General features: G+C 42.3%; 1 protein-coding gene across 1 annotated transcript in view; it reads left to right on the plus strand.

Annotated features, from left to right (window-relative positions):
• Positions 1-398: 398 nt before the first annotated feature.
• SAXO1 (stabilizer of axonemal microtubules 1) overlaps positions 399-27,198 on the plus strand; it is a 61,563-nt gene continuing 34,763 nt past the window's right edge. The window contains exon 1 of the mRNA XM_045020460.1: positions 399-794. Coding sequence (XP_044876395.1) covers positions 724-794 — 71 coding nt within the window. The 5' untranslated portion in view covers positions 399-723. The remainder of the gene's footprint in view (positions 795-27,198) is intronic.

The following is a 27,198-nucleotide window of genomic DNA, read 5'->3' on the forward strand; positions in this document are numbered from 1 at the left end:
CCCTAGACTTTTCACTTCAGCTTCCCCACTCTGGAGGAGGAAATTTCATTCTTTCTTATCCAGCAGTCCTGCTCCACCAACTGTGGCAGCCCAGGTGGGCTAGTAACTAGATGCCAGCATTAATGCTACCTAGAAGAATTGGTCCTTAAAACATTAGTGGCCAGTCTATACAAGTGTGTCTCTCTCTCCCCCATCCACCCCTCCCCCAGTAACATTTTAAAGTAGTGTAGACAAGGCCCAAGTGTTCGATCCAGGTGCCAATCCAGCCTCATTGTGTCCATCCCAGGTGTCAGGGAGTCATTCATTACCTACACTGTAGGGACTATGCTGACAGCAGAGCTGAGCACTAAGGCTTGCCCTGGTGACCTCACAAAGACTCCCTGGGTGACCAGGTGGTTGTAATCCCTGGGACCCCCACAGTGCTGTTTGGGGCTAGATGAGAAGCAAGAGATTGAGGAGAGAGAGGCTCGAGAGCAGAGGCGGCCGGGAAGCTTGGGCGTGCGGCAGCAGGGAAGCGGACTAGCTGTGCTATGCAGTTGACTTAGTATCGTTCTCACCTGCTGCAGCGAATCCGGCTTCTGGACGGGGCTAGCCCTGTCCCTGGAGCTTATAGGCACTTTCTCCGAAACAAGCCGTTGGAGGGGCTGCTATTAAAGTGGCTCTCGGTCCCAGAGCTGCCGCTGGGGGGAGAGACAGTGGCTCTAGCTCCAGCCCATCACAAGGATGTCTCCTCCCGTGACTCCGCCCAAGACCCTGTCCACCAAGAAGTGCATCTGCCAGCTGTGCTCCTGCGGGTATGTAAGAGAGCTGGCCGGACTGGCAGCTTCAGGGCAGGACCGTGCTGTGCCGCTGTCATAGGAGCCCATGGGCATTTAGCCGCTCTTATCTAGGAGTATCAGAGGGGTAGCTGTGTTAGTTTGGATCTGTAAAAAGCAACAAAGAGTCCTGTGGCACCTTAAAGACTAACAGATGTATTGGAGCATAAGCTTTCGTGGGTGAATACCCACTTTGTCAGATGCATGTAATGGAAATTTCCAGAGGCAGGTATAAATATGCAGGCAAGAATCAGTCTGGAGATAACGAGGTTAGAGTAGTATCGCCCCCCCCAAATCATAGGTTTCCAGGCTGGATTTTGGTTAGATGTTAAATCCCCCTGGGCCTGGGGCACATGTGACTGCAACTGGTAGGTAGTGCCCCGGTTGCTAAGACTTCACGGGGGGATGAGTAAAGGGAAAAGGGCGAGACAGAGGAGTTTGAATGGATTTACATCTTTTCTAAAATAGTCTTATTAAAATATACAGGGATGTAACTTTTCTGTGTTGTATCCTCTGCGACTGTATCACTCCATCATTTTGTAACTTGTTTTGTTTTATATTTATTGTAAAAATCTTCATTCTAACTGTTTATTATTTATTTCTAAACTTTCTTGTAGGTAATTGAAATGTGCCCCCAATAAGAGCGCTTTAAACTTCTTGGCTAGAGCCATCCTGGGGGACTGGTATTATTGTTACAAGTCTTTGCTCTCCTGTAGTGAAAAACGATAGTGCTGCTAAGTGTGCTTGTTCCACAGGGTATGCAGGGTGAGAACGGTAGAAATGGAGCAGATATCTAAAAATAACACTGTTCGTTCCTGACTTTCTAAATCTCAGTTCTCCAGTGGCTGCTTGTTCACAGCAGTGGTCCAGAAATAACCAGATCTCCTTTTTCATAGGATCCATCTTCCCAAATCTGCAGAGGAAAGAATAAGATTATCAATCAAAACACTCTTTCTGGCTGCAGCTCAGTTCCAATAGTCACCATAGATTTAAGATTATAAAACACATGTAACTTCCCCTCAAGGCAAAGGAAAGCTCTGAATAATAAATGAGGGGAAATAAAAATACTATAGTTCATAAATTTATGTGAATGTTATCCTGAGATTATTCTATGTTCCAACTGGCTTGGGCTTGTTAGTGAAAAGAATTCTAACACACTTTTGTACTTCAACTATGACAATAGATAATTTTTTGCAAAATTTCTCTCTATTGTTCTCGCTTATAGTCTGTCTAATCTGTCAATTTAAATTTATATTAATTTTTTTAAATTTAACATTGTGGTAGAAACTAAAAGGTCACAATTAGGTTGGGCCCCATTGTGCTAGGTCAGGGGTCGGCAGCCTTTCAGAAGTGGTGTGCTGAGTCTTCATTTATTCACTCTGATTTAAGGTTTTGCATGCCAGTAATGCATTTTAATGTTTTTAGAAGGTCTCTTTCTATAAGTCTATAATATATAACTAAACTATCATTGTATGTAAAGTAAATAAGGTTTTAAAAATGTTTAAGAATCTTTTGTTTAAAATTAAAATGCGGAGCCCCCCGAACCGGTGGCCAGGACCTGAGCAGTGTGAGTGCCACTGAAAATCAGTTTGCATGCTGCCTTTGGCACGCGTGCCATAGGCTGCCTACCCCTGTGCCAGGTGCTGTACAAACATAATAAATGACCATCTCTGTTCCTAAGAATATAAAATTTAATATAATTGTATTAATCTAATCTACCTGTCCAAGTACTTGTATCAAACTCATGGTAATATATGAGCATCTCTGTGTTCATTCCTTTCATCTTTCTAGCTCTACTTTTTTTTTTAATCTATATTGATAACTCCACATTTGGCTCTGTCTGGGAAATGTAACTGAGACTTCAAGCAATGGTGTAGCTCTGACTGACATTATACTTGGGATGTGGTGATGGAGCTAAGTTTCTAGCTTTATGGACTGGATCCACCAAGATGTTGTGCATTTTGTCCCTAACAAAGCAAATTTGAGCGTTATCTTCAAGCATGTGAGTAATTTCATTGAAGTCAATGGAACTACTCAAATGCTTTAAGTTAAGCATGTGGGAGTTTTGCTGGATTCGGGCCTATTTTGGCAAAATCTCTGCCATGGTCTTTGGCACATTTATCTTGTGATGGCAATGAGCTAAGAGTGTTGAACATCCAAAAATGTTTCCACCTGGGTTGTGAAGCTCAGGTTTGCGATTAAGGCTGTGTATTTGGCTCTGAGGGTGAAATGGTTGTTCACTTCTGGAACCCTTTTACTGCTTGCTGACTTGTGGAGTTGTCAGTGCTGAAGGCAGCTACTTGCCCACTCCTCAGTTTAATGAGGTGTGCAGCAATCTTGTTTTAGCTTAACTAAGGTAAAGTGTTTTTATAATTATGCAAATTACTATTGGCATTTACCCAGTAATAAGCAATGTTTTCACTGAAGATTGTGGTGACTTGTGTCCCTAATGGCCAATAAGAGTTTAAAAGTCAGTCTTGCTGTATCTTTTTCAGAATTTAAAATTGAACCCGAAACAATGCACTCTGCGCCTCTTGGGCAATCTAACAGAACAATTAGAGAGGTGGAGTGGGTAAGCCCCCAAAAGATTCTTACCAAGATGTTGGCTGGTGGGCATAGATACAGTGTTGCAAACATTTTTGTGCATCTTACTCTGAAAATCAGACCTTTAGTGTCCAAAGCTATATCCCACTGCAGAACTGTCATGACTATGTCACAGCCCAGATTTGCCCACCTTTAGCCTGCTGGTGTAAAAAGGATCATTTTATTTACCTCTTAGGCATATCTCCATATATTGTATCTCCTAGAACAGGAAGGGACCCCCAAAAGGGCATTGAGTCTGGCCCCGTGCCGTCACTAGCAGGGCCAAGTACTGATTTTGCCCCAGATCCCTAAGTGGCTCCCCTCAAGGATTTAACTCACAACCCTGGGTGTAGCAGGCCAATGCTCAAACCACTGAGCTATCCCTCCCCCCTTCTTAGTGTTCCCCAAACATCAGGAAGCTGTTCTTACGTTCCCTGCTCACCAAAGGGGATAAGCATTGTCACCAGAGGGTGTTCCACATTGCAGAGTATACATTGGTTTCAACTAACATTACCAAGCATTCACTTTCTCTAATATAACATCTGGTGTATGTAGCTAACAGAATACATCTGTCTATAATTTTAAGCAGGACAGCAGAAATCAAAATTTGTGATGTTTCTGTAGAATGTTCTACTAAAAATGCTGCACTTTCAGTGCCAATATATTTTCACATGCTTTATTCTGTGTTTAAAAATAAATAGCCTACAGGATAACATGAGTGGGGTGAGGGTCCCAATTAAGGGCTTTTGAACATGCCTAGATTTACCCATATGTCTTACCTGACTTTCAAACATACTTTTTGAGGGTTCTTTTTTATGACCAATGTAAGAGGGTGAAACATCCCCACTCAGAATAGGAATACCCATTGTCCTCTTCTGAGGGAGGGGATGGACTGGGCTCGATTGGGGGATGACGAGGAGGACCACAGTAACCCCCAGGTGACTTGCAAAGCATCCCCGGATTGACAGAAACATCTAATGGGGAATTGGACTGCATGGAAATGGCCAAATCACCATGTGCCATCGACATCGGCCCCAAGTGGTGGTGTGCCATAGGCTGACCTGGTTATAACAAAGCCCTTGCTGCCTGGAGACACTGATACTGGCAGTGGTAGCTCTGCTGCTGGAGGAGTCAGAGCTGCTATGTTAAAAGCAGCCACAGCAGCAGGCTCCAAATGCTAAAGGCATAGACAGTTGCTGCTCTGAGCATGCCTGGAGCAAGTCCGTGCTGCATGGGTCCCGGTAACTGAGCTGGGTGTTGGAGGATAAGCATTCTCACCATGAGCTGGTGCTGCAGGCTGACAGCTTAGAGCTGACCCATAGAGCAGAGGAGCTGGCAGCAAACATGGACACCACTGAAGTCTTCTGGGTTGCTGCCTCCCGCTGAGAGGAGGAGCGAGGGGCTGCTTCTCTTCTTCCTGCAGATAGCAAGGGGTGAGCCAACCCCTTTTCTTTCTGAGCAGGCCTTTTGAGGAGATCTTCCTCTGTACTCCTCAGAGGAGTGATGCCTGTCTCTGCTCGCAGTCACAGAGGCAGGAGCAGGCAGCATCCTGGAGATTAAAGCCATTGTTGGGACACTTTTCCTAGAGGACTCTCAAAATTTAAAGTTTATTTTTGGGGGGAGAGGAGACAACATCACACCTGATCCCCTTGTACAGAGCAAAAACTAACACAGAAAAAGCTAAAACTTCCTAAAAGCGCTATGCTAATCACTATGCTAAATACCTCATCTAAATCAGTAATTAACCATTTACAAAATTGTAATAAAATTTGCATTTGGGAAAAAAGAGTGGACACTGCTACCTGGATCCATCTCACAGCCAGGAGTGGTTGAAAGGAACTGAGGGTCAGTTGGTTGCTCTGTCCCCTTGCTACCCTCAAAGGGCTACGGGCTCTATGTCATCAGGGGAGCAGGTGCTACCAATGGGCACTGCTGGCTGTTAGACCACTCTGGTCTCCGGTGGTGCATGCACACCGCAAGTGGAACGCATGTAAACGAGTACTCAAAGCGGAAAAGGTGGCTACTGTGTCCTTAAGAATGATTATAAGGAGAACACAAATATAGTTGTATTCTGTCTTCATTCCTCATCCAGAACTTCCATTAATGCCAGTGGGGTTTGTGCATGCAGCTTGAGGGAAGTATATGACCCTTAAGGGAAACAAGTTATACATACTTCTGCACTGTCTTGTTACAGTACTCATCTGGACACAGGGAAGATAAGATTTTTCTTTAACCACCAGGGGGAGTCAGAAGGACATTTTTGAAGCCCTAAGACCGTGTTTCTCAAAACTTTTGTATTGATGACCCCTTTCACACAGCAAACTTATGAGTGCGACCCCCCCCTTATAAATTAAAACCACTTTTTTGTATTTAACACTATTATAAAAGTTGGAGGTGAAGTGGGGTTTGGGGTGGAGGCTGACAGCTTGTGACCCCCCATGTAATAACCTCGCAACCCCCTGAGGGATCATGACCCCCAGTTTGAGAACCCCTGCTCTAAGAAGTTATGTTCAATTTTGTTAGCACTTTCAGAGGGAAGGGAAGGAATCTCATTTGATCTAGTTCTAGTATAATGAGTGAATTGCTGGGATGTTGATCCCATGTGGCTTCCCTAATATTTTCTAAAAATTGTAATGATGCTCAGCACTCCTCTAACACGTTGTATCTGGAATGCTCCCAAACATCTGCTAATTAATTATAAATAGTATTTATGAATGGGTTTAGATCTGGTGTATATCTTTTATTCCTTTAGGGGCAAACCCAGACCCCCCTCCCCATGAGTTCATGAGATCTGAAAAAAATGGTGGAATGGCACAGATTCTGTTGCCTGGAGCATGTGGGAAATGATGCTGGGATTCTGTCAGGGTCTGTGCCATGGATCAGTGCTCCAGGTTGGTTCTCTGTGCAGTACCACAGTGAGGAGGGGGTTTGGGGGCAGGCTGAGGGAGGGAGCATGGTCAGTGAGTTCACCGCTATGCGGATTGTGATGGGCCCACGCTGAATCAGGGCAGGGAATAGAGAAATACTGGGCTAGGGAGGCATCGCCCCTCAATAAGTGGAAGGCATGCTCTCTGTGGAGGAACAGTTTAAAAGAACACTGGTAGCCCAGTCGGAGAGAGGGATTAGCTCTATATGGCACAAAAAAGCAAGACTGATGCTGAGCGCCATGCAGGGAGTGGCAATGCCTTTGTGAAGGCTGCTCTAGCAGCAGGGACTTGGGTCCCCACACCATTCAGAGTTGAAGGTCCTGGGAGAGAGGGACTGACTGAACTGGATGCTAAGAAACTGAGGAGAGCCTACTAAGTCTGTGGCCATGCGCCAAATTGAGGCACTCCAGACTAGTAGGAAGTGACCTAGGAAAAACATTATTTTGGGGTAGCTCAGTGACTGGGCTGGATGCTTTGAGAGACCCCCTAAGACCCTGGGTCAGGGCCCAGTGGAGTGGGTGGGTCTGGGTCCCCCTACCTTGCTTTCCCCCATTGCCCCCAAGCTCCTTTAGTCCCTCAGCGCTTGGTTACTACAATCAGAGCACCAGGGGGTGAATGAGGCTGCAGCTGGGGTCCCCTTTGGATGCCTAGAGTGGCAGAAACTGTAAGGTCATGAGCTGACCAGTAGGACAGCTGGCCACCAGACCTTCCTTCTACATGGATCCACTGGATCCCCTTGTAAGGAGAGCTTAGGGATGAGCTGCTGTGGACCAGCCAGCTTGACACACTGTGACCTGAATGAAAAGTTCTGTTTTCCTTCTCCTTTAAGTATCTTGTGCAAAAACTCTTTACTCCCATGGGAGCAACATTTGGCCCTTAATAATTACATTTGCCAATTAGGGTGACCAGACAGCAAATGTGAAAAATCTGGACAGGGGGTGGGAGGGTAATAGGAACCTATATAAGAAAGACCCAAAAATCAGGACTGTCCCTATAAAATCAGGACATCTGGTCACCCTATTGCCAATAGAGTGAAGCCTTCTTATCTGGTCACTCAAAGGACGAACAAAACTCAATGGCAGTAATCTTCTAATAGGCTGGAGCAGAATTTTGTTCACTAAATCTAGGGATATGTCAAAGGTGTCTCCTAAGGCTGGAGGTTGTCTAACAATGACCTTCTGCTTTCACTGAATGCATTACAGGGAGAAAGGACCTAATTCATCTCTGGTGTAACCCTAGTGTGTTTTCACAGGGAGGAATTTGGCCAACAAAACTAACACTGCTTAACTATACATGACAGCAAGTGGGAATTCTTAACCTGTTGGCTTAAATCCAGTGCAGCCTTGAACCAACCGAACAGAACTCCACCATGTGAGGGTCACCCTATCCCCATCACCCGGCCCGCTTACTTATACCCGTGACTGTCTGTAACCTTTTTGTATGGGTGATGTACCCTCACTGCTTCCTGACTGTATCTTGATCCCACCCACTGTATACCCCGCATTGGGGACATTGCAGACTGTACATGCAATGTACCAAAACACTAGCGTCCCCCTATACTGTGTGTGCCACCCCTGATGACCAATAACTGACGCTTCAAACTCTCTGTATCATTTATTTTTAAACATTCTCTAATAAACTTTTGATAGTGTCTGATGAACCCTCTCTCAGGCATCCTTGCCCTTGGGGTGGGATGGACTCAGTGGTATGATTGGATGTATTCTACCTACCACTGCCATGATTATACTTCTGATAAAGACCATCAAGCCCTGACATCTTCATTTCAATCTCCCGCGGGGGCAGGCATTAGTATGCCTTCAGTGAAATGGATTTATTTCAAAAAGTATTTTAATTGTCTGCAAAGTATCGTTTTGTAGGTCTTCTCTTTTCATTTTAGAGGGGGAGTGAACGTGAGTAGGATGATGGTCCTTCTGGGTATGTCAACACAGTAATTAAAACCCCATGGCTGGCCCATGCCAGCTGACTTGGGCTCACAGCCGCAAGCTAAGGGGCTGTTTAATTGCAGTGTAGGTGTTTGGGCTGCAGCTCTGAGCCCCTCCCACCTCCTGATACAGCCCCTTAACTCCTACCCTATGAGCCCAGAATTGGAGAAACTTTCTCTTCTTCCCATCCCTACCCTACCCTGCAAAGAGGCCTGGATGTGAAGGATGGAAGAAAGGTCCTGAGCTCAGACCCTTTGCATGGCTGTATGTTCCCTGCCACTAAACCACCAATCCAGATGGTTCTATTCTTTGTTTATTTTATTTTCTAAGCTGGGAAGGAATCCTGAGCAGCTGGATGGCTGTGTCAGTGTCATCTTCATGTTAATTGTTTGCTCTTGAGACTGTGTGCACCCAGTCTCAGCTGCCTTCTTCTGTTAGGGAATTAACCTTTTTGTCCTTTTTTTCCTTTTCTATTTAAAAAAAAAAATCCTAGGAGGTGTATGTGTGCTTTGGTTAGGGGGTCCAATGGGATCTTTCTTTGCAGGCCTGAGTGCATTTTTGGCTTGATAGATAAACCGTGTCATAAAGCTAGAGGCAATACGTGCCCCGAGGAGGCTGCCATTAGTTAGAGAGCGAACTGAACAACTCCAGGCCGGATGCTGAGGAGGGAAGAATGTGAAACCTACAATGTCTGAAGAATTACTCTTGTATTTTGCATCAAAGCCAGGGACCGGATGCATATTTTCTGTCTCGGGTACAACACTGAACAATTAACACCTGCAGATATAGCGTGAATATGAAAAATGGTCAGTAAGTTTAGCATTTATGGATCAAAAGATGAAGGGAGGTCACATGGGTAAATCCTGCTGTGCCGGGAGGTGAGACAGCTCCAAAGGCTCCTGTGTAAAGATGAAATTTGTGTGCGTTACAATGAGTAACTTGCCTCAGGTGGCTCCCCCTTTTGACTTAGGTGGGCGTGGTGCTCATCAGCACAGACCACACATCAAGGAAGACGGGCATATGTAGTCTGCAATTGCAGTTGGGCCAGTGCCATAAAGCATGGGGAGAAGGTGTGATCAGAGGCTGGTTCAGCATGAAAGGCCTGGGAGTAAAGGCTCAGGAAGGGGTGTGGGGGGGGAGAAAGGGAGGGGAATAGGTTCACTCATCTGCATGTAGTATATCACTTGGGTGGAGCTGCCATGGGTTACAGCTGTGCTGTGTGTGGCCTGGTGTGAGTTCTGCCTACGCAGCTACAGTGCTTGTGTAAGTGCAGCTAGGATAACTGGGGACTCTGCCTGGCACTGGCTGACACCTTGTTTTAAGAGTGCTGCTGCCTGCACTGCTTCCATATGATCTGAAAGTCCCTTATGTACTGCAGCTCACTCGGCCATGTGCTTTCGTGATCACCCGGATGCGGTCCTCCTCCCTATGCCCTTCCCCCAGTCGCTCGTAAACTGCTCTACAATCCAAGTAGCCTCAAATGTCAATGGCTGACAGCATTTAGGAGTGATCTGGTTGCCTTGAGCCGGGGTTCATAACCTTGACGCCCCAGTCTGTGGGAAGCTGTTTAGCTGTCTGTGTCTGGAGCAATGTGTGTGGCCTCACAGCTGGGGAACTCCCTGTAATTGGCACAGAGCAGAGAGACACACACATCACCCACAGTTAGTACATCTGTGTCTTTTTATTTTGGGTATATTAACACTTCTGCATAGCATTTCACATCTGGTGGTACTTTTCCATGGTACTGACAGTGGTTTCTGATCATTTACACACAGTCACACCAGCCGTCAATCTTGTTCATGATTGCCTTAATCACTGATTTACCTACTGTGTGGCTAGTCAACCATCCCATCCAGCTGCACACATTTCAGCAGTTAACATTACAGATGTCATGCCGTGATAGCTGCGAGAAGCTGGGTTTGGGTTACATGTACAATGCTGCACACAGCCAGTGGCACCATAACACTATTGTGCAAATGATTTGTGTTTGTGGCAAGACGCTTACTGTGTGCAACACAACATTGCCTAGCCAATAGGCAATATTTATTTTATTTATAATTAAGCACTTACAAAGTGTTTGATTCTGTACAAGAGGCAAATAGACACAGCTCTTGTCCCAAACATCTTGTAGTCAAAAACGTAGACAAAGATCTAACAAACAACCTCCCCTAAACAGCAACAAAAACAACCCGCGGCAAACAAAACAAACAAGCATGCACACACCAAAAGAAGGGTGACCCAGAGGATGGATGGATTTTTAAAAAGTGAAATCAGGATGGTCTAGTGTTTGTGGGTCTCATGGAAAAGATTTGAATAAAGAGAGGGAGGGAACCTGGCACCCTGGACTAGAGAGGTTGTTTCAGGCATAAGGGATGGCACCAAGAGGCGAGTGAGAGAAAGAAACAAAGGAAGAGGAGGGAGTGGCATCACTGTTGAAGTGGGTGATGTAGGACATAAGAGACAAGGACACAGATGTATGCAGGAGCAATGTTGTGCAGAACGTAGCCTTCAATGTGACAAGGCACATAAGGGACAACTTACCTGGTACTTTGACATGACCTGGAGCAGGATGTGCTGTAGCACTTACACCTCCATGGAGACACTTTCCACATTTTTCCCCCTACCGGCTCTCTCATGTTATGCACAACCACGTTCAGGATCTAGGAGCTTGTGGTAATGGAAAGAATGTTAAGAACTCTTGGCAGTAGCACATCGAGGGGTCTTGCTCTGATTAGCGGTATTGGGTGCTGCAGAATTCAGGTGAGGGCATACTCAATTTGTAGATCATGTATGCAGTTGGCTACATTTCTAATAAAGGAAAACCAAATAGGATCCCTATACCAATATGCATAGCCTTACACAGAAGTTGCATTGCCTTCAGTTCAGGTATGTAATTCATTCTTGTCAGAGGCTGGACTGCAGGAAAAAAAGGTGGTACTTTTCCAAACTTTGTTCACAAAATAAGCTCCACCCATTTAAATTGTCAAAACAAGACTCCATTCATAGTAGATCCTGCAGATGTTTAAAACGTGATTGTGCAGCTCTCTGAGCTCAGCTGGGCTCTTTTGCTCCCTTGTGGTGGGGCTTGTATATGCCCAGGGCATTGCTAGGCTCCTTGGGCTTGAGTCTTTCTTGATTGGGGAAAAAATTAATGGTGGATGTATTGTTCCATGCCCTCTGCAGATTCACATTGACCTCTCTGCATTGGTTACACTGCCTACACAGTTTTGAGATTTTCGTCACAAACAGTTTCTTCCTGTCTTTAAAAGTTGAGATTCTGAAGAATAAGATAGTAGCTTCAGAGAGGTGCTAGCAAGATATATTGGCATACACTGGCTGTTACTCCGTTGTTGTGGTTTTTTTAAATGATATTGTAGCCAAAATTGTTGTTAGTGGGTGCTCAGCCCCTTTGAGTATCAGGCCTTTTATACCTCTACCTCGATATAACGCGACCTGATATAACACGAATTCGGATATAACGTGGTAAAGCAGCGCTCCGGGGGAGTGGGGCTGCGCACTCAGGCGGATCAAAGCAAGTTCGATATAACACAGTTTCAGCTATAAAGCAGTAAGATTTTTTGGCTCCCGAGGACAGCGTTATATCGGGGGAGAGGTGTATTTAGATCTCCAGTAAGAATTTAGGAATCTAAATTCAGGCTTCCTTTTCTTTTTGGAAAATCTTGGCCTATAATGTTATGATGGCAATTTGGTACTTAATTCAGTTGTTGCAGTTAGTGAGGTATGAACAATCAAAGCCAATCAGATAACACTGTATATTTTGGTCAGCCTAGCTTCGCATATATAGGCATCTATAATAAAAAACACTTATTTTTTAACAAGCTGCATGTCACCACTCTGTCACTTGCGAGAGAATTCTTCTTCCAGCGCTGAATACCAAGTCCAAAAATATTGCTAATAATTCGTCTCCTGACATTCTCTTATACCAACCCCAGACATTCAGTGCAGTGATACATCGCCAGAAGCTGGAGACAGTAACGCTAGGATGCTGAGTGATTTCATTCCCCTGTGAAAGGGGAACTTTCCAGATTACGCTTGCCAGTTCTTTCTCTCTCCTCTAGCAGACCTTGCCAGCTGGAGTGTGCAGTTTTTAACATTTATTTTTAGATTTTTCTTGAGCCTTGCATGGAGCATTTACTCTCTTTTGCAGTGAGAGCTGGTATGGGACAGGGGCACTGGAATGGTGGGGGAGGACCGGGGGCCACGGCCCCATCACTTTTTACCTGCCTTAAGGGTGAGGAGACAGAGAGGAATGAACAGGGGAAGGGGCAGGGTGGGGCCAAGTTCTGGCAACCAGTGCCCCCCCCCACACTCACTTCTAGGGAGCTTCCAGTGCTCTTGGGATGGGAACCATGAGGCCGAGAAACCTGCTCAAAGTTTAGATCAGCATCTCTCTGTTCAACCCTTCACCAAACTTTTTCTGAATTGGGATAAGTTGAAATTTCAAAACTTATTGAGGAACAGAAATTCTGATTTTTTTTCTGAAACATTAAAATAATCCTTTTACAAATGTTTTGATGTCAAAACATTGTAATTATATGTGTGTATATATAATATATAAACATTGAATTCAAAGTTAATTTTTAAACACTATCATTTTGGTTCAGCTTCTAAACTCAGAACAAAATGAAACAAGCAAGTTGAAAGAAAACAAAGTTGAAATATTGCTGAAATTGACACATTCCACAAAACATTTCAGGCAGTATTTTCCAACAGAAAACTGTTCTGTTGAAAATTTTTTGAACAGCTTTAGTTATAATAGGGCTTGGGAATCAGCTGTCTGACAGCTCAGATAACGGCTCCGAGATGCTTTTAGAGGCAGTTTTCAGGAGCTGTAGGTACTGGTACAGATGTTCTGAGGCTGCTTAAGTCAGTTAGGAGTTTATGGCTCTCAATTCATTCTCCAGTTCCCTCCTTGGATCTTATCTTTCTCTTTGATAAAGTCTGTGTTTGAATTTTTTCAGGAGAAATCAAAGTATTGTATTTCCTGTTCCTTGAGGTACCATAATATTCTTGACAGCCATGTGCTGTCACTTACGATAGCCTCAGCCACAATGAGGGGATCATTGAGGGGGCACACCTAATCCTTCACTATATGACCTGCCAAAGTGCCATGGCAGACAGTTCTTCATTTTGTACCTTTGGTACTGTTTGAGATTTAATTGACATTAATTGGTAATGTCTTCACTGTGATCTGTAACAGAAACGTGTATTTTAGCTTAAGTATCTCATAGATAGTAGCCCTCATAGAACTTACTTTTTGATCAATGAATTAAATTCTAATTAGTGAATATTTGTAAAGTATCTTGAGATCCTTAGACAAAAGGTCCTAAATGATTTCAATTTATTATTATTATTCTTTATTTGGTGTTCCATTTGGAAATTTTAAGTATCTAAACTGAGGCAGGAGAGCAAATTTCTCATCCCCATTTCTTAGCGCCTCTCCTACTTCTACCGAGACAGAGAGCATGCATTTGGTTGGTTCTGCAGATGAGTAGCTGTTTGCTGGAGTTAGGTTTCACATGCCCAAGTCAATTCTTGTCTCCCCTTGTAGAAGGGAATAATCTCGCTCAGATTTCTAACATCCCTGTGTATTCATTGTCTAGTAAGGAGGAACTATGCCCAACTGTCTAGACTAACACAAAGAACGTAAAAGAAACAAGATTTCCTAGCTGGGAAAGTGAAATAATGGACCAGATCCTCAGCTGTTGTAAATCAACAGAAACTCTACTGAAATCAGTGGAACATCAATTTTCACCAGTTGAAGATTTGGTCTGGTTAATTTATACTTTAATTTTCTTAGCTTTGAGTAAAGATAGAATTGAAGAATCCACAGTAAATGGCAGAATATACTTTTGAAAAGTAGCTGGGCTGACTGAATTGTCTAATTAAGTACAGTAGCTGGTACCTTTTTAAATTGAATCAGGTTTATAACTCTGAGCATTTCCACCCAAGTTACATAATTATGACCTCATTAGAGATATTGTACACATGGGAAAACGAGAGCTATGAAAGGAGTCACAACTTCCCTGAAAAATCACCACTGTATGAAAGAGAGAGAATCATGCCTGGTTTGTGTCTCATGAGGTCTCTTCTACAGCACCTCATATACTGCTTGGATACTGTAAAGTATGACACAATGAATAGAGAGTAGGCCTATCTAGCTAGATCAAGCCTCTAGACTATGGTTCAGTCACCATAAAGACTCATAGTTGTTTTTAGCATTGTAACTGTGTTGGTCCCAGGATACGAGACAGACAAGGTAAGTGAGGCAATATCAGTTATTGGACCAACTTTTGTTCCACCAACTGACGCTGATCCAATAAACTATATTATCTCACCCACCTTGTGTCTCTCATAAAGTTTCATGCATTCTTTAGCATCCTGACTTCTTCTAATCAGAAGATGGCAGCATTCTACTAACCAACCATGTGCTGTAACTCCAGCCAGCCACTTTGTGTCATGTCTGTGTTGTCCTTTGGCATATAAGAGAAGGAACAAATAATTCTAATCAGGCATATTTCTGTCACATAGTGTTGTTGTGTGATGGATGGATACAGTGTTAAATACGTTGAGCTGAATAGCCTGTCACAGCTCAATAGTTCACAGCAAGAAAGAGGAAATTGCAAAGACTCAGGTTTCAAAGAGTTCAGTAGGTTTAGAGATTTATAAATCTCTCTGCATCACATAGCTTTAAATGGCACAGACATTTAAACATAGACTTACTCAATTCAGACACAAAAATGTGCCTTGTGCAAACTGATAGAGGGACTGCCATTTACTATATGTATGTAGAGTGACTAGCACAATGGGGTCCTCACATAGTAAAGGTCTCTTGGCACTTCACAAGACAATAAAGAAATAATATAAACAGATTCAAATGGTTTATTAGGCTCTTTGTGGCCAATCCTTAGACTGATTGATTGGTATTAAAAGGGGGGGGGGAGAGTTAAAATTCTTCTAAGACACATTTAATAGATTTCTGAAATCCATATAGGACCATTGGATCATCTATTCTGGCCTCCTGGTGAACCCAGGCTGTCGAATTTCACCCAATAATTTCTGTACCAAGCCTAGAACTTTTGGTTAAGCTAGAAAGTCTTTTAAACTCTTGCTTGAATGACCCCAAATGATGGGGAATCCACCACATCCCTTGATATGTTGTTCCAGTGGTTAGTTACCCTTGCTGGTAAAAATGTGTGCCAATTTCCACTTTGATTTTTGTCTAGTTTCAATTTCCAGTCACTGCATCTCAGACCTGTGTCTGTTAGATTAAAGAGCCCTCTGCTATTAGAAATCTCTGTGAGTTACTCGTAGACTGTGATCAAATCCCCTCCCTAACCTTCTGATAACCATTTCCTGTTGGCAATTTTGGAACCTTAGTAACTTTTCAAATTACCTCGAGGGGGAGAGTTTCTAAAGCACCAAGGGATTTAGGCACCTAAACCCCACTGACTTTCAATTGGATGTGTTCCTAAAACACTTAAGTTGCTTTAGAAAATCTCCCCTTTAGCCTGTATATCTATGAACATCAAAGGCAGACAGAGGCCTATTCAGCCACACATTCGTCCTTTTCATGTCACATGAACCCACCCGATGTGCCAGCCAGAACAGCATGCATAGTCTGCTGTCCATACTCCCATCTGATTGGTGCCACTGGGCCTCAACAAAGCCAAAATTCTCTAAGGGCCTGATCCAAAGCCTTTTGCAGTAATAGAAAGACTCCCTTTGATTTCAATAGGCTCTGGATCAAGCCCTAAGTGTCCCCTCCTGCTTTCTATTTGGAAAGCTCCACCACGTGGCCTCCTGATGCATGTAATAGGATCAAGAAAGGGTTCAGAGCTTCACAAAAGAGAAAGGTGGTCTAAAAGCCTGAGCAGGGGTTACAAGAAGACAGTCATGGTCATTGGGTTTCCTGACTAGGGACATCCAGTCACAGTTGTGGGAGAGAGGCCCTGCACTTGTATTAGAGAGAACCTTGCCAAAGTTAGGGTCTGCTCTAGACACTGTACGTGTCATGGGACAGTAAGGAGTGTGGCACAGGGTTGAGTGTGACATGGAGCCATCTAGGCATCTAACAAGCAGTAGGCTAGAGAGAGCAACATGGAGACAAACAGAATTTAGGTAGTTCCTCTGAATAAGATCTTGAATGCAGCTTCATCCAGCGTGTTGCTGTTTTATGCAGGGTTTTTCCCAGCATAGGGAAAGCAATCAAAGGGGCTGAAAGGAATCAGGCACCCAACTCCCAAGGAATTTTGGTGGGATCTGGGCTAGGGTGGCCAGTACTGGCATTTCAGTACTACTTTACCAGAACTGCAGGGCATGGCATGGGCATGCCTCCGTGCATGGAGGATGCCATTTTGAAGAGCACATCACCACAGCCCTGCCAGCCTGACCGTGTACGAAGTCATACTGGTGCACTGGAGCAGCACACTCTTCAAAGTGGCATTCTTCCTGCATGAAACTGGACAAAATCACCTCTGATTTTATAGCAATATTGGAGGGGGACAAACCCCCATTAAGAAAACAGAACTGTCTGGCTTAAAACCAGATGAATGGCCTGTCTAATCTGGGCAGCTGACTCCATCAGCCTCTTCTGAAAATCCTGGCTTTCATTGTTCCATAAAAGCATTTAACTGAAACCCGAGAGTCCCTGCTCCCTGAAGAATTCTATGACAGACCAAGAGCTAATAGAGCTGCTGCTTAAATCATATTGCATTGGTTATGTATTGCCTTTTAATTCTGGAAAATGTTTGCTTCCATGCTTGGAATTAATTTCCCTGGCAATAAACTTTATTTAGTTAAATACATTGTGTGTTCACTCTGAAACAAAGAGAGAAAATGAAGGCGAGAGGACTGGAGTTGATATTACATGTTACAGGAAGAATTCTTGTTTTAATGAAAAGCCTGTCTAAATATTGATTAAATAAAAGGTGACATTGAACAGCTTTTGCAGATACTGTGCAGTATCTCTGGTGGAAAATTGTCTCTGTGAGCCAAAAAGCAAAAGTTGTTTTTTCCCCTGCAGCCTTGAAGTAACCTTTATTGTACTAGCTGTTTTCCATGTTAATCAACGTGGTATGTCAGTGTCTAGATACGTTATGGGTTGTCTCCTTTCTGAAGGCTCAGAACAATTACAGATAATTTTGCTGTTGGCAAAATTTCCTCTGAAGAATGTAACCATCTGCATTTTGTTTTACTTCTCGTCTAAGAGAATCCAAAATACAACCAATTATCAACCATCAGATTTTGGTTTGATAGAACCTTATATCAAGCCCTGGGATTGCAACATGCGAGGCAAAGGCCCTGTCCTTCAAGGTGGTCCATACAAGCAGATGCTCATGGAGTCCCACTGAGGTCACTGGGGCTCTACGTCAGCTTGCAGGGTTGGGCATCAACTCACTGACTGAGCCAGAGTGGCTTGGTTAGATATCTTGCATAACTGCACCAGACTAACAATAGCCTAAGCGGTGTTCATGGCGGCTATTACTCCGTCCCATGAGTTGATATCTAGCCTACATCTTCAGTAGTGCCATACCAGCAGCCATTTTTACAACACTATTTGACCTAAAAAATCAACAGTCCCAAAACAAACAATGGGCCTGATCAAAATCCCTTGGAAATCAAGTCCTAAGGAAATCGACCTAATGATTTCCATGGCTTCCTATGGCAAAGGTGGTATGTGATCATGTAACTGAAGACTACCTCATAATGCAGATATGCAATGGGGCTGAATTAAGGTGCCACTAACTTTTTAGAGTGCATGGTTCTGCAACTTTGATGTTCTTTTAATGTAGTTTAAAAAAAAATGTAATTATATGTATAATCCTGGGTGAAGTCCTCGAGAGAAGTATTATCTAAGTCAACTTTCAGATCCATAAAGTAAATGCATCATTTGCAGTGATTACAGCTTCTGATGGCTACTAGGGAAGAGGTTTAATTAATTCATGATTTGCAATTAATTTAAGATTTGCACCTTAAGGGGAAAGGCTAGTGCACAAATCCCCTCACTGCACAATGTGTGTGTCTGTGCGTAATAAATACCCACATTTTCAAAGAGCCTTCAAAAATGTACTTGCCTAAAATGTGGCTATTCATCTGTTTGCACACTGAAAACCTGCAATGTCAATATTCGTGCACGTCATTACAAGATATTTGTGCACAGATGATTTTGTCCACCTTTATCTCAGAATTTTTCTCTTTTGGTTAGCCATACAAGCATGGGGATCACTTTATTGCTGTGCTCATAAAACTGTTGTTTCATCTAAAGCAGGTGCTTTTGTGTCTTGTTTCTGAATGAAATCAAGTCCAGACCTGACTGCCCTAATTCTCTTGTCTTCCTTTTCCCTTCGAATAGGTGACCTCTAGTTGTAGCAACTCTGAATTATTTTTTTCTCCCGTTATGTCTTTGAATAACTGTTGTCTTTTGCCCTTTGTACCACAATATTGGCACGAAGAAACACCATGGGCACGGTAGGGCCAAAGAACTGTTTTCTCAATAACATGCAAGGCCTATTTCTATATAAACACATTCACTGCAGTTCTGGCTTGTGGGCAGAACACCGTGGGCACCACTAGAGGGGTCACAAACTATTTAAAGAGATACTGTTGTTTTTTGTTCCTTCCTTTAAGCTTGTTGTGTACAGAACTACTTGGGTGCAATGAGGGCCTAGTAACTCTATTTACTAACTATAGACAACGTAGCTATATACACTGCTGCTCTGGCCGGGTTCTCTGATGGCTTCTACCACACAGAAGAGAGGGAAGGCCGTAGAGGACTCACAGACTATTTAAAGTGCTACCACCTAATTTCTATACATTACATCTGATTGCTAAACCTCTCAGAAAAGCTTGTTAATGTTTCCCAGCACATTCCAGGGCCCATATGCTGTGTGTAATTATTTGTGGCCTTGTCCATTATAATTTTTATCTGCGTTACATATGAAGAAGTCTATGTCTATCAACAAAAAGGTATTTAGTCTATGCAGTGGAGCCAGTTTTGGGATCTCTATCGTAGCTGTGCAGAGTGCTGGGAAGTGGTTCAGGAATGTGTGTGTCAACAACGTCAATACATCTGTGGTTATATATACCCTCCTGCATGGCTGTGTTTAAATTTCCAGACTGAGCTGCACTTTGCTGGAGAGATTTAATCATATGAGAAGCTATTATCCAGATTAGAGTAAAAGAAAAAGAGCAATTAAAATTCCACTCCTGTACATTGTGCAAGTAATTTGGAAAGCTGGCCAAATGCATAAAAATACCCAGTGTGACAGATTAATATGACTTTGTTTACTTTTAAAGAAGTCATTCAACACCTATCGGGGTTCCCATAATTAATTTGGATGAACAAGCGAAGACTGGACCCAATCCTTCCTACTGAACTCAATGGGAGTGGCTTTGCTGGGAACAGGAACAGACCCAGTAGTGGTATGTAGAAAAAAGCTAGCTTAGGGCTAACTTTATCAGCATTATAAAATATATTAAAATTGCTGTTAATAGAATGATCTGTCATATTGATCCAGAATTCTGAACACCCTCCCAAGATTTGTTCCTGGTATCTGGCTGAGAAGGCTGCTTCCATGTCTATTATTATTAATATTTGATTAATTTTTATAGCACTCACATATGGCTACGAACTCCTTGGGAAACACCCATCTCTCCCTCCCCAGAGAGCGTGCAATCTAAATATGCACCTGAGAGACAAGGGAGAGCAGAACCTTCCACAGGAATGGCTCTTCCCGAAGGCCATGGTTACACTAATAGGATTGTATCACTATTCAGTTTAGGAAACCAAGATGATTTGGGTTTAATCTTATTGTTTATTATTTGTATTACCATAGTGCTTAGGAGCCTGGTGCCAATTTCTGATCTTTACGGAAGCCCTCCCTTAATCTCTCAATTCTAACACTTCCTGTTTTAGAGTTCCATGCTATTAACTCTGGGCCCAATCAATGCCTCCTGCAGGAAGAGCCATGTGGGTCACTGGGGGCTCTCTCTGTGAGCTTTACGGGCATTTCCCCCTTGTTCTGCCTTGGGGGGGCCTGAGGTTTGTCCCCAGTGGACAAGCCACAGGGCCTGTCTGCAAACCTTATTGGTCCCTGGGCAGACCTCAGGGGATAAGAGAGGTCAGAACCTTCCACACAGAGGCTCTGTGCCTCTGTAGCAGTTTTGGCCCCCTGTGCCTCTGGTCTAGCTCCTTGGCAGTGTGGATTCAATGGAGTTGCAATCCTGGCCTCAGCTACAGCCAGGGCCTTTGTGAAAGAGAAGCCTCAGTTGTAGGCTGTATTACTTTCTGTCGTAAGCTGGTGCTCAGGGCTGATAGGGGGATGACATATGTCTCACGCAGCTCTATTCTTGGCCAGCCCACTCCTCCTCTGACCCATCCTTCCTACGCTGCCCATCTTCTCTCTTCCATTGGTGGTAGCTGACCCCTCTTTCTGCCAAGACAGGGAGAACTGTGTAGGGAATGTCGCCTCTGCACTGGGATCTTGGGACCACATCTTTGGACCATCACAGCAATTATTTTCCTGCAGACAAACACAAAGCGTCAAAGTCTACCTTTCTGCGGGCTGATTAATTCTCACCATGTAAATATGTGTCTGTACACTTTATTACCTCTGCTAATTTGTTTGGCACCTTCTGTGGCAATGCTTCCTTTCATGGTTCTTTCTGTATTCTTCATACATGTGTAAAACAATGAGAAAATTGCATTGTGTTGTTTATTGTTTGTAGTACGGTGACTCTCCATTGCAAACACAGTGAGAGACAGTCCCTGCCCTGAAGAGTTTACCATCTAGATAGTCCAGACAAACAAAGAGGATGCAGGGGAAAGCAAGACACAGAGAGATGAAGTGACTTGCCTGAAGTCTCTCAGCAGGTCACTGGCAGATCTCTACTCAGTCTTTAGTATCACCATGTTTTATCGGCAGTGAGTAGCTTGAGTCTGATTAATTGGAATAGAGATTAGTGGAAACAATAACATTTTTTCTAGAGAGGTTTTCCCTATTTCTCATCAATTTGACACTGCAGCTGGTTTCCACAGGGTGGCAATATACACTTTAAAAAGCCAGTGATTTTCTGTAATTGCATTTGCCTATTTTCACTGCACCCATACAGCTTGGTGCTTGTATTTTAAACTTCTTTCTTTATTTTAGAACATTTTCTAAACATTCAAGCCAAAATTTAATCTATGTTCTGGGTGCTTCTTGCCTCCATCAGACTGCTTTAATTTAGGTGGCTCAATATGGATTTAGGTGCCTAACTTTAGACACACATCCATGAACATTTTGGCCTCAGTTTATATTGATTATACTTTGTGCTACTGATGATTTATTACACACAAATACTGTTTTGGTTTTTAAAGTAGCACAGACTTACACTTTTAACATGATACATAATAATTTGTAGATTTCATTCCTGGTGCAGAAACTGAAAATAAAAAATGAGAAAATAAACCATTCCCTCCCCCGAAGGATAACATATTTTTACTCTCAATAAGCTCACTGCAGCTTTTATTAGAGGACGTAGTATTGTCTAGTGGTTAAAACACAGATTTAGGACTCAGGGATGGGGAAATGGAACTGGTAAAACACCAAATTATGTACCAGTTGTTAAAAGGGACACAGCGTCAAGTTAAAAAAAATAATTAAAAAAAAGTCCTCTAACCCAATAGCACCTTAGTTATAAAAAATGGAATGAATCATACAATCTAATGAATTGTCACTGATGATGCTGACAGCCTGCCAGAAGACACATTCATAGATTTATTTTATTTTATTTTATTTTTTAAGGCCAGAAGTGATCACCTAGTCTGACCTCCGGTGTGGCACAGACCATAGAACTCCCCCAAAGTAGTTCCTACAGCAGCAGATCTTTTGGAAAACATCCAGGCTTCATTTTAAAATTGTCAGTGATGGAGCATCCACCATGACCCTTGGTAAATTGTTCCAATGATTAATTACTCTCACTGTGTAAAAATGTGTCCCTTATTTCTAGACTGAATTTGTCTACCTTCAACTTCCAGCCATTGTATTGTGTTATACCTTTCTCTGCTAGACTGGAGAGCCCATTGTTAAATATTTGTTCCCCATGTAGGTACTTCTAGACTATAATCAAGTCACCCCTTAACCTTCTCTTTGTTAAACTAAATAGATTGAATTCCTTGAGTCTATCACACTATACGACATATTTTCTAATCTTTTAATCATCCTTGTGGCTTTTCTCTAAACTCTCTCCAATTTATCAACATCCCTCTTGAATTGTGGACACCAGAACTGGACACACTATTCCGGGAATGGCCACACTAATGCCAAATACATAGATAAAATAACCTCTCTACTCCTACTAGAGATTCCCGTTTGTGCATTTCAGGATCACATTAGCTCTTTTGGCCACAGCATCACAGTGGGAGCTCATCCATGACAACCCCCAAATCTTTTTCTGAGTCAGTGCTTCCCAGGAGAGAGTCCCCCATTCTGTACGTATGGCCTACATTCTTTGCCCACATATTATTCTGAATCTATGACCTGTCCTCTTCATTATTTATCACTCCCTCACTGCAACTTTTATCAGTGATTTTGTGTTTTCTTTCTTTATCTTTAAGGGCCAAGAACTGTTCCCTGTGGGACTGAAGGACATAAATCCACACTGTGTAGAGGCCAAGCATAGGAGTTTATTACACACAGCGCTGGCGGAGTGTCACCTGGCTTATTAGGCTCAGAGACACTGCCAATCAATTGATTACAATAGAATATATAGATTTTCCATGGGCGGGGGAAAGTGATGGGGTAGGCAGTTCCACACCCCAGGATAGGTTTTGCAGCAAGACAAGATAGCACATTAGACAATGGTTAAAAGGTTACATAATGTCTCCACCCATGGTCTCAAGTTAGCAAGTTAACATTTAATTAATACTTTAATAAAATGTTATTAGTATAAAATATATATGTTGAATTCTGATTTGGGTCCATAAGAATGGAGCAACTCTTTTGATTGTTCAACAGGTACATTCCTAGGGGTTAAAGCAAAGAAAAAGTGAAAGTATATGACAATAAAGATTGTCCCCTTTATGTCTTAAGGCAGGCATTGGTCCCTGGGAAGAGAGGTGGAAGGATGCCATATCTTATACTGACGTGCCAACTTTTCATAAACTCAAGGTTGGATCTGTGGGAAGAACGTTCCTTACAGAAGAGACTGACACAATAGGAACAGGGATCCTTTGTTCAATTTGCAACTCTGAATAAGACGCAATTATTTAGTTCTTAGCTCCAACACCTGGCAATTTGCTGACCAGCCCTATTTTAGCAAAACAAGATTATCTATTTACCCCAGCTTTCGCTTAGCTAATCACTATTAGCTAGGCCTCTGGTCTCCAGACCAAACTCTGGACTTTAGGTCTGGAAAAGAGCTGGTGCAATCCATATACCAGGTTGTTATATAAAATGCACATGGATTTTAACCTTTCAGGGACTGCACTGGAAACAGTCCTGCTTGATGGCAATTCCCTATTTACAGTTACATTTTGAGACCTATCAGTTAGCCAGCTTTTAATCTATTTAATATATGGCATGTTAATTTTATATCATTCTAGTTTTTTAATTAAAATGTCATGCAGTACCAAGTTAAATGCCTTGCAGAAGTCTAAATATATTACATCAACACAATTATCTTTATCAACCAAACTTGTAATAATAAAAAAAAATCAAGTTAGCTTGATTGGATCTATTTTCCATAAACCCATGTTGATTTTAGCTAATTTATTAATTGAGTCCCATATCAGCTTCTCACTTATGTTGCTCGGGATCAATGTCAGGCTTGGCAGGCTTATAATTATGCAGGTGATCCAGTTTATCCTTTTTGAAAATTGACACAGTATTATTTTATTACCAGTCATCTGGAACTTTCCCAGTGCTCCAAGATATTGAAAATCAACATTAATGGTCCAGTAAACGCCTCAGCCAGCTCTTTTAAAACTCTTGGATGCAAGTTATTTGGAGCTGCTGATTTTTTAAATGTCCAACTTTAGTTGCTTCTGTTTAACATTCTCCAGAGGTAGTAGTCAAATGGAAAGAGTGTTATCATCATGAGACTGCATAACCTCCCCCCGCGCCCGCCCCAATACAGAACAGAACTATTTATTGAACACCTCTGCCTTTTTTCCATTATTGATGATTCTACCATTTCCCCCTAGTAATGGACCTATACCATTGTCAGGTTCTTTCCCCCCACAATATATTTTAAAAACTCCTCCTTATTGTCCTTAACTCTGCTAGCCATAGGTTTCTCCTTGTGTCCCTATGCTTCCTTTATCAATTTTCTACATTTTTAACTTCTGATTTATATTCATTACTATAGTTGTTACATTTTTACAACTGCCTTTACTTTCTCTCTAAAGAAGTTTGGTTTTTAAACCAGCACAGCCGCCTTCTTTGATCGTAGCTTACTGGGCATCTTGTAAGGTGTTCTTAAATGATTCCCAATTATCAGTCACATTTTTCTGATTAAATTCTTCCTCCTAGTTGATTTAGTTCATAATTGTTTTCAGCTGTGTGAAATTGGCCCTATTAAAGCACCAACGATATATATTACTATTCTGTTTGCACATTTATTAATGTGGTCAAGTCATGATCATTTGTACCTAAACTACCATCGACTTTGTGATCAGTTCCTCTTTATCTGTTAGGACAAGGTCTAATATAGAATTTCCCCATGTTGGCTGCAACACTTTTTGAGTTAGGAAATTGTCATCTATAATGTTTAGAAATTCCAAGGATGTTTTAGTACTGGTTGCATGAGACTCCAGCATGTGTCACTCAAATTGAAATTCCCCATGGTCTCACTGTTTTTTCTTTCTTACTCATAGATGGGCACATAAGGAAGTGATCATCTGGTTCCCCAGGGTGATTTGTTGGTCTGTAGCAGACACCAATTAGTATTCCTCTTTGTGCTTTATTTGTTAAGACATTTATCCATAAGCATTCAAGATCATTTTCTTCTGAGTTATCGGAAACAGGTAATACTATTTTTGACACTGCCACTCCCCTCCCCTTTTGCCCTTTTGGTTCTTCCTAAATAGGTTATAACCATCAATTTTTAACATTCCAGTTGTGCAAATCATCTCACCAGGTTTCAGCAATACCAACAAGATCAAATTTATGCTCATAAATGAGCAATTCCAATTTTTCTTTGTTACTCAGGCTCCTACTATTAATGTATAGGCAATTAAAGAATTTCTGCTCTTCATGTCCTTTGGTTCCTTGATTAATTTAGTTTTGAGCATCTTAAATTTGTGTTGAGTGCTCGTATCTTAAGTATGTATGAGTATCTCAACCAGAGTGGGAGATCCATGCCCTTTCTCCTATGCATGTACCACACATAGCAGATGTTGGTCATGTCACTTTATGCACTACTGGAATGCACTCAATTACTATGGTGATGAGGGCAGTATAAAACCTATATAGACTAGAATAGCACAGTGGTGGTGATCTTGATCATATGATGGAGTCTATATAGTTCTAAGCACACTGTGAGTTGCATTTTTATCTTTTCCCCTTACACTCAGCCTTGTTCTTAAGGCCAGATGGGACCATTATGTTCCCAGATTTGATCACAGATTTCTTCTCTTGCTGCCAGTTCAGTATGTCAGGCACTGTGTTCCTTAACTGGACAGAGACACAAGAAGCTTTTGTGTATGCACAATATCAATCCTGTTTTATTTTTATATTCAAACAGTTCCCTGTTTAAATATTCTGATATACTGAGGCCTGTGTCTTGGCAGGCATGGCCGATACAATTGCAGATATTGAAGGAAGGCAAAAGGGAAATCTTCTATCCAGTCTAGTTTCTCTTTTGAAAAGATGCAACATACAGTCTACTCCTGTGTGGCTCCTGGGGTCATGATGTGATACCTTGCAATTAAAAAAAATTATTTGAAATCATATAGTAATAATAGACTTTAATGGGAACTGGGCCTCTAAATCACTTAGGTGTCTTTGAAAATTTCAGCCATAGTTCTTACGGCCAGATGGGACCATTATGTTTATCCAGTCTAACAGATAATCTAGTTTGACCTCCTATATGATCAATAGAATTTCATCCAGTACTTTCAGTATCAAACACAATAAGTTGTGGTTGAAATACAGCTAATAACCCTAGCTACTGTCCTGCATTCAACACTCAAGGATCTTCTTGAGCAGGGTATCCTTGTGCCCTCTTGATTTGGTTATCTGTAGCTACCCTCAAATTGATAAAGTAAGGTGGCCTTTGGTTAGGGCATTGGCCTGAGACTCAGGCGATCAGGGCGCAATTCCTGGCTCTGTCATAGGCTTCCTGTGTGACCATGGGTAAATCTTTATCACTCTGTGCCTCCATTTCTCATCTGTAAAATGGGAATAATATTTCCTTTGCCTGTCAGATTTATTTAGATTATAAATATAATAAACTCTTTGTGGCATGGACTGTGTGAATGTACAGCTCTGAGCACAATGGGGCCTCAGTCTTGGTTTGCACCTCTAAAAGCTGTGTAATATCAATCTCCACTGTACACGCTACAGTTTAAATGATCAGTTCATAGATCTCTTGCTTTTCTTCCACTTTCCAGAATTTTTGGACAAGATTTTTAAAGTCATTGTTAGGAAGTAAAATTGCATGGTAGCCAGAGCATTCTGTTAGACGTGTTGCTTAGATGGCGCACTGTTGGGCACCTTGTAAATAAATTAAATTAGATGTCAAGTGTGCAAAATATTATGTGCTAGTAGAGAAGCACAATACCCTTATCAAAAACATGGCTCTTTTACCTAGAAGTTATCTGGCCTTATTGTTGTTTCCCCATTTAGTCGAACGTGAAAATGTTGACCATGATAATTCAGAACCCAGCTTTAATTTGACTGGTGAAAGTCGGCCAATACAATAAAC

The sequence above is a fragment of the Mauremys mutica genome, chromosome 6 (genome assembly GCF_020497125.1).
Source record: "Mauremys mutica isolate MM-2020 ecotype Southern chromosome 6, ASM2049712v1, whole genome shotgun sequence".
In the NCBI taxonomy this organism is placed as follows: Eukaryota; Metazoa; Chordata; order Testudines; family Geoemydidae; genus Mauremys; species Mauremys mutica.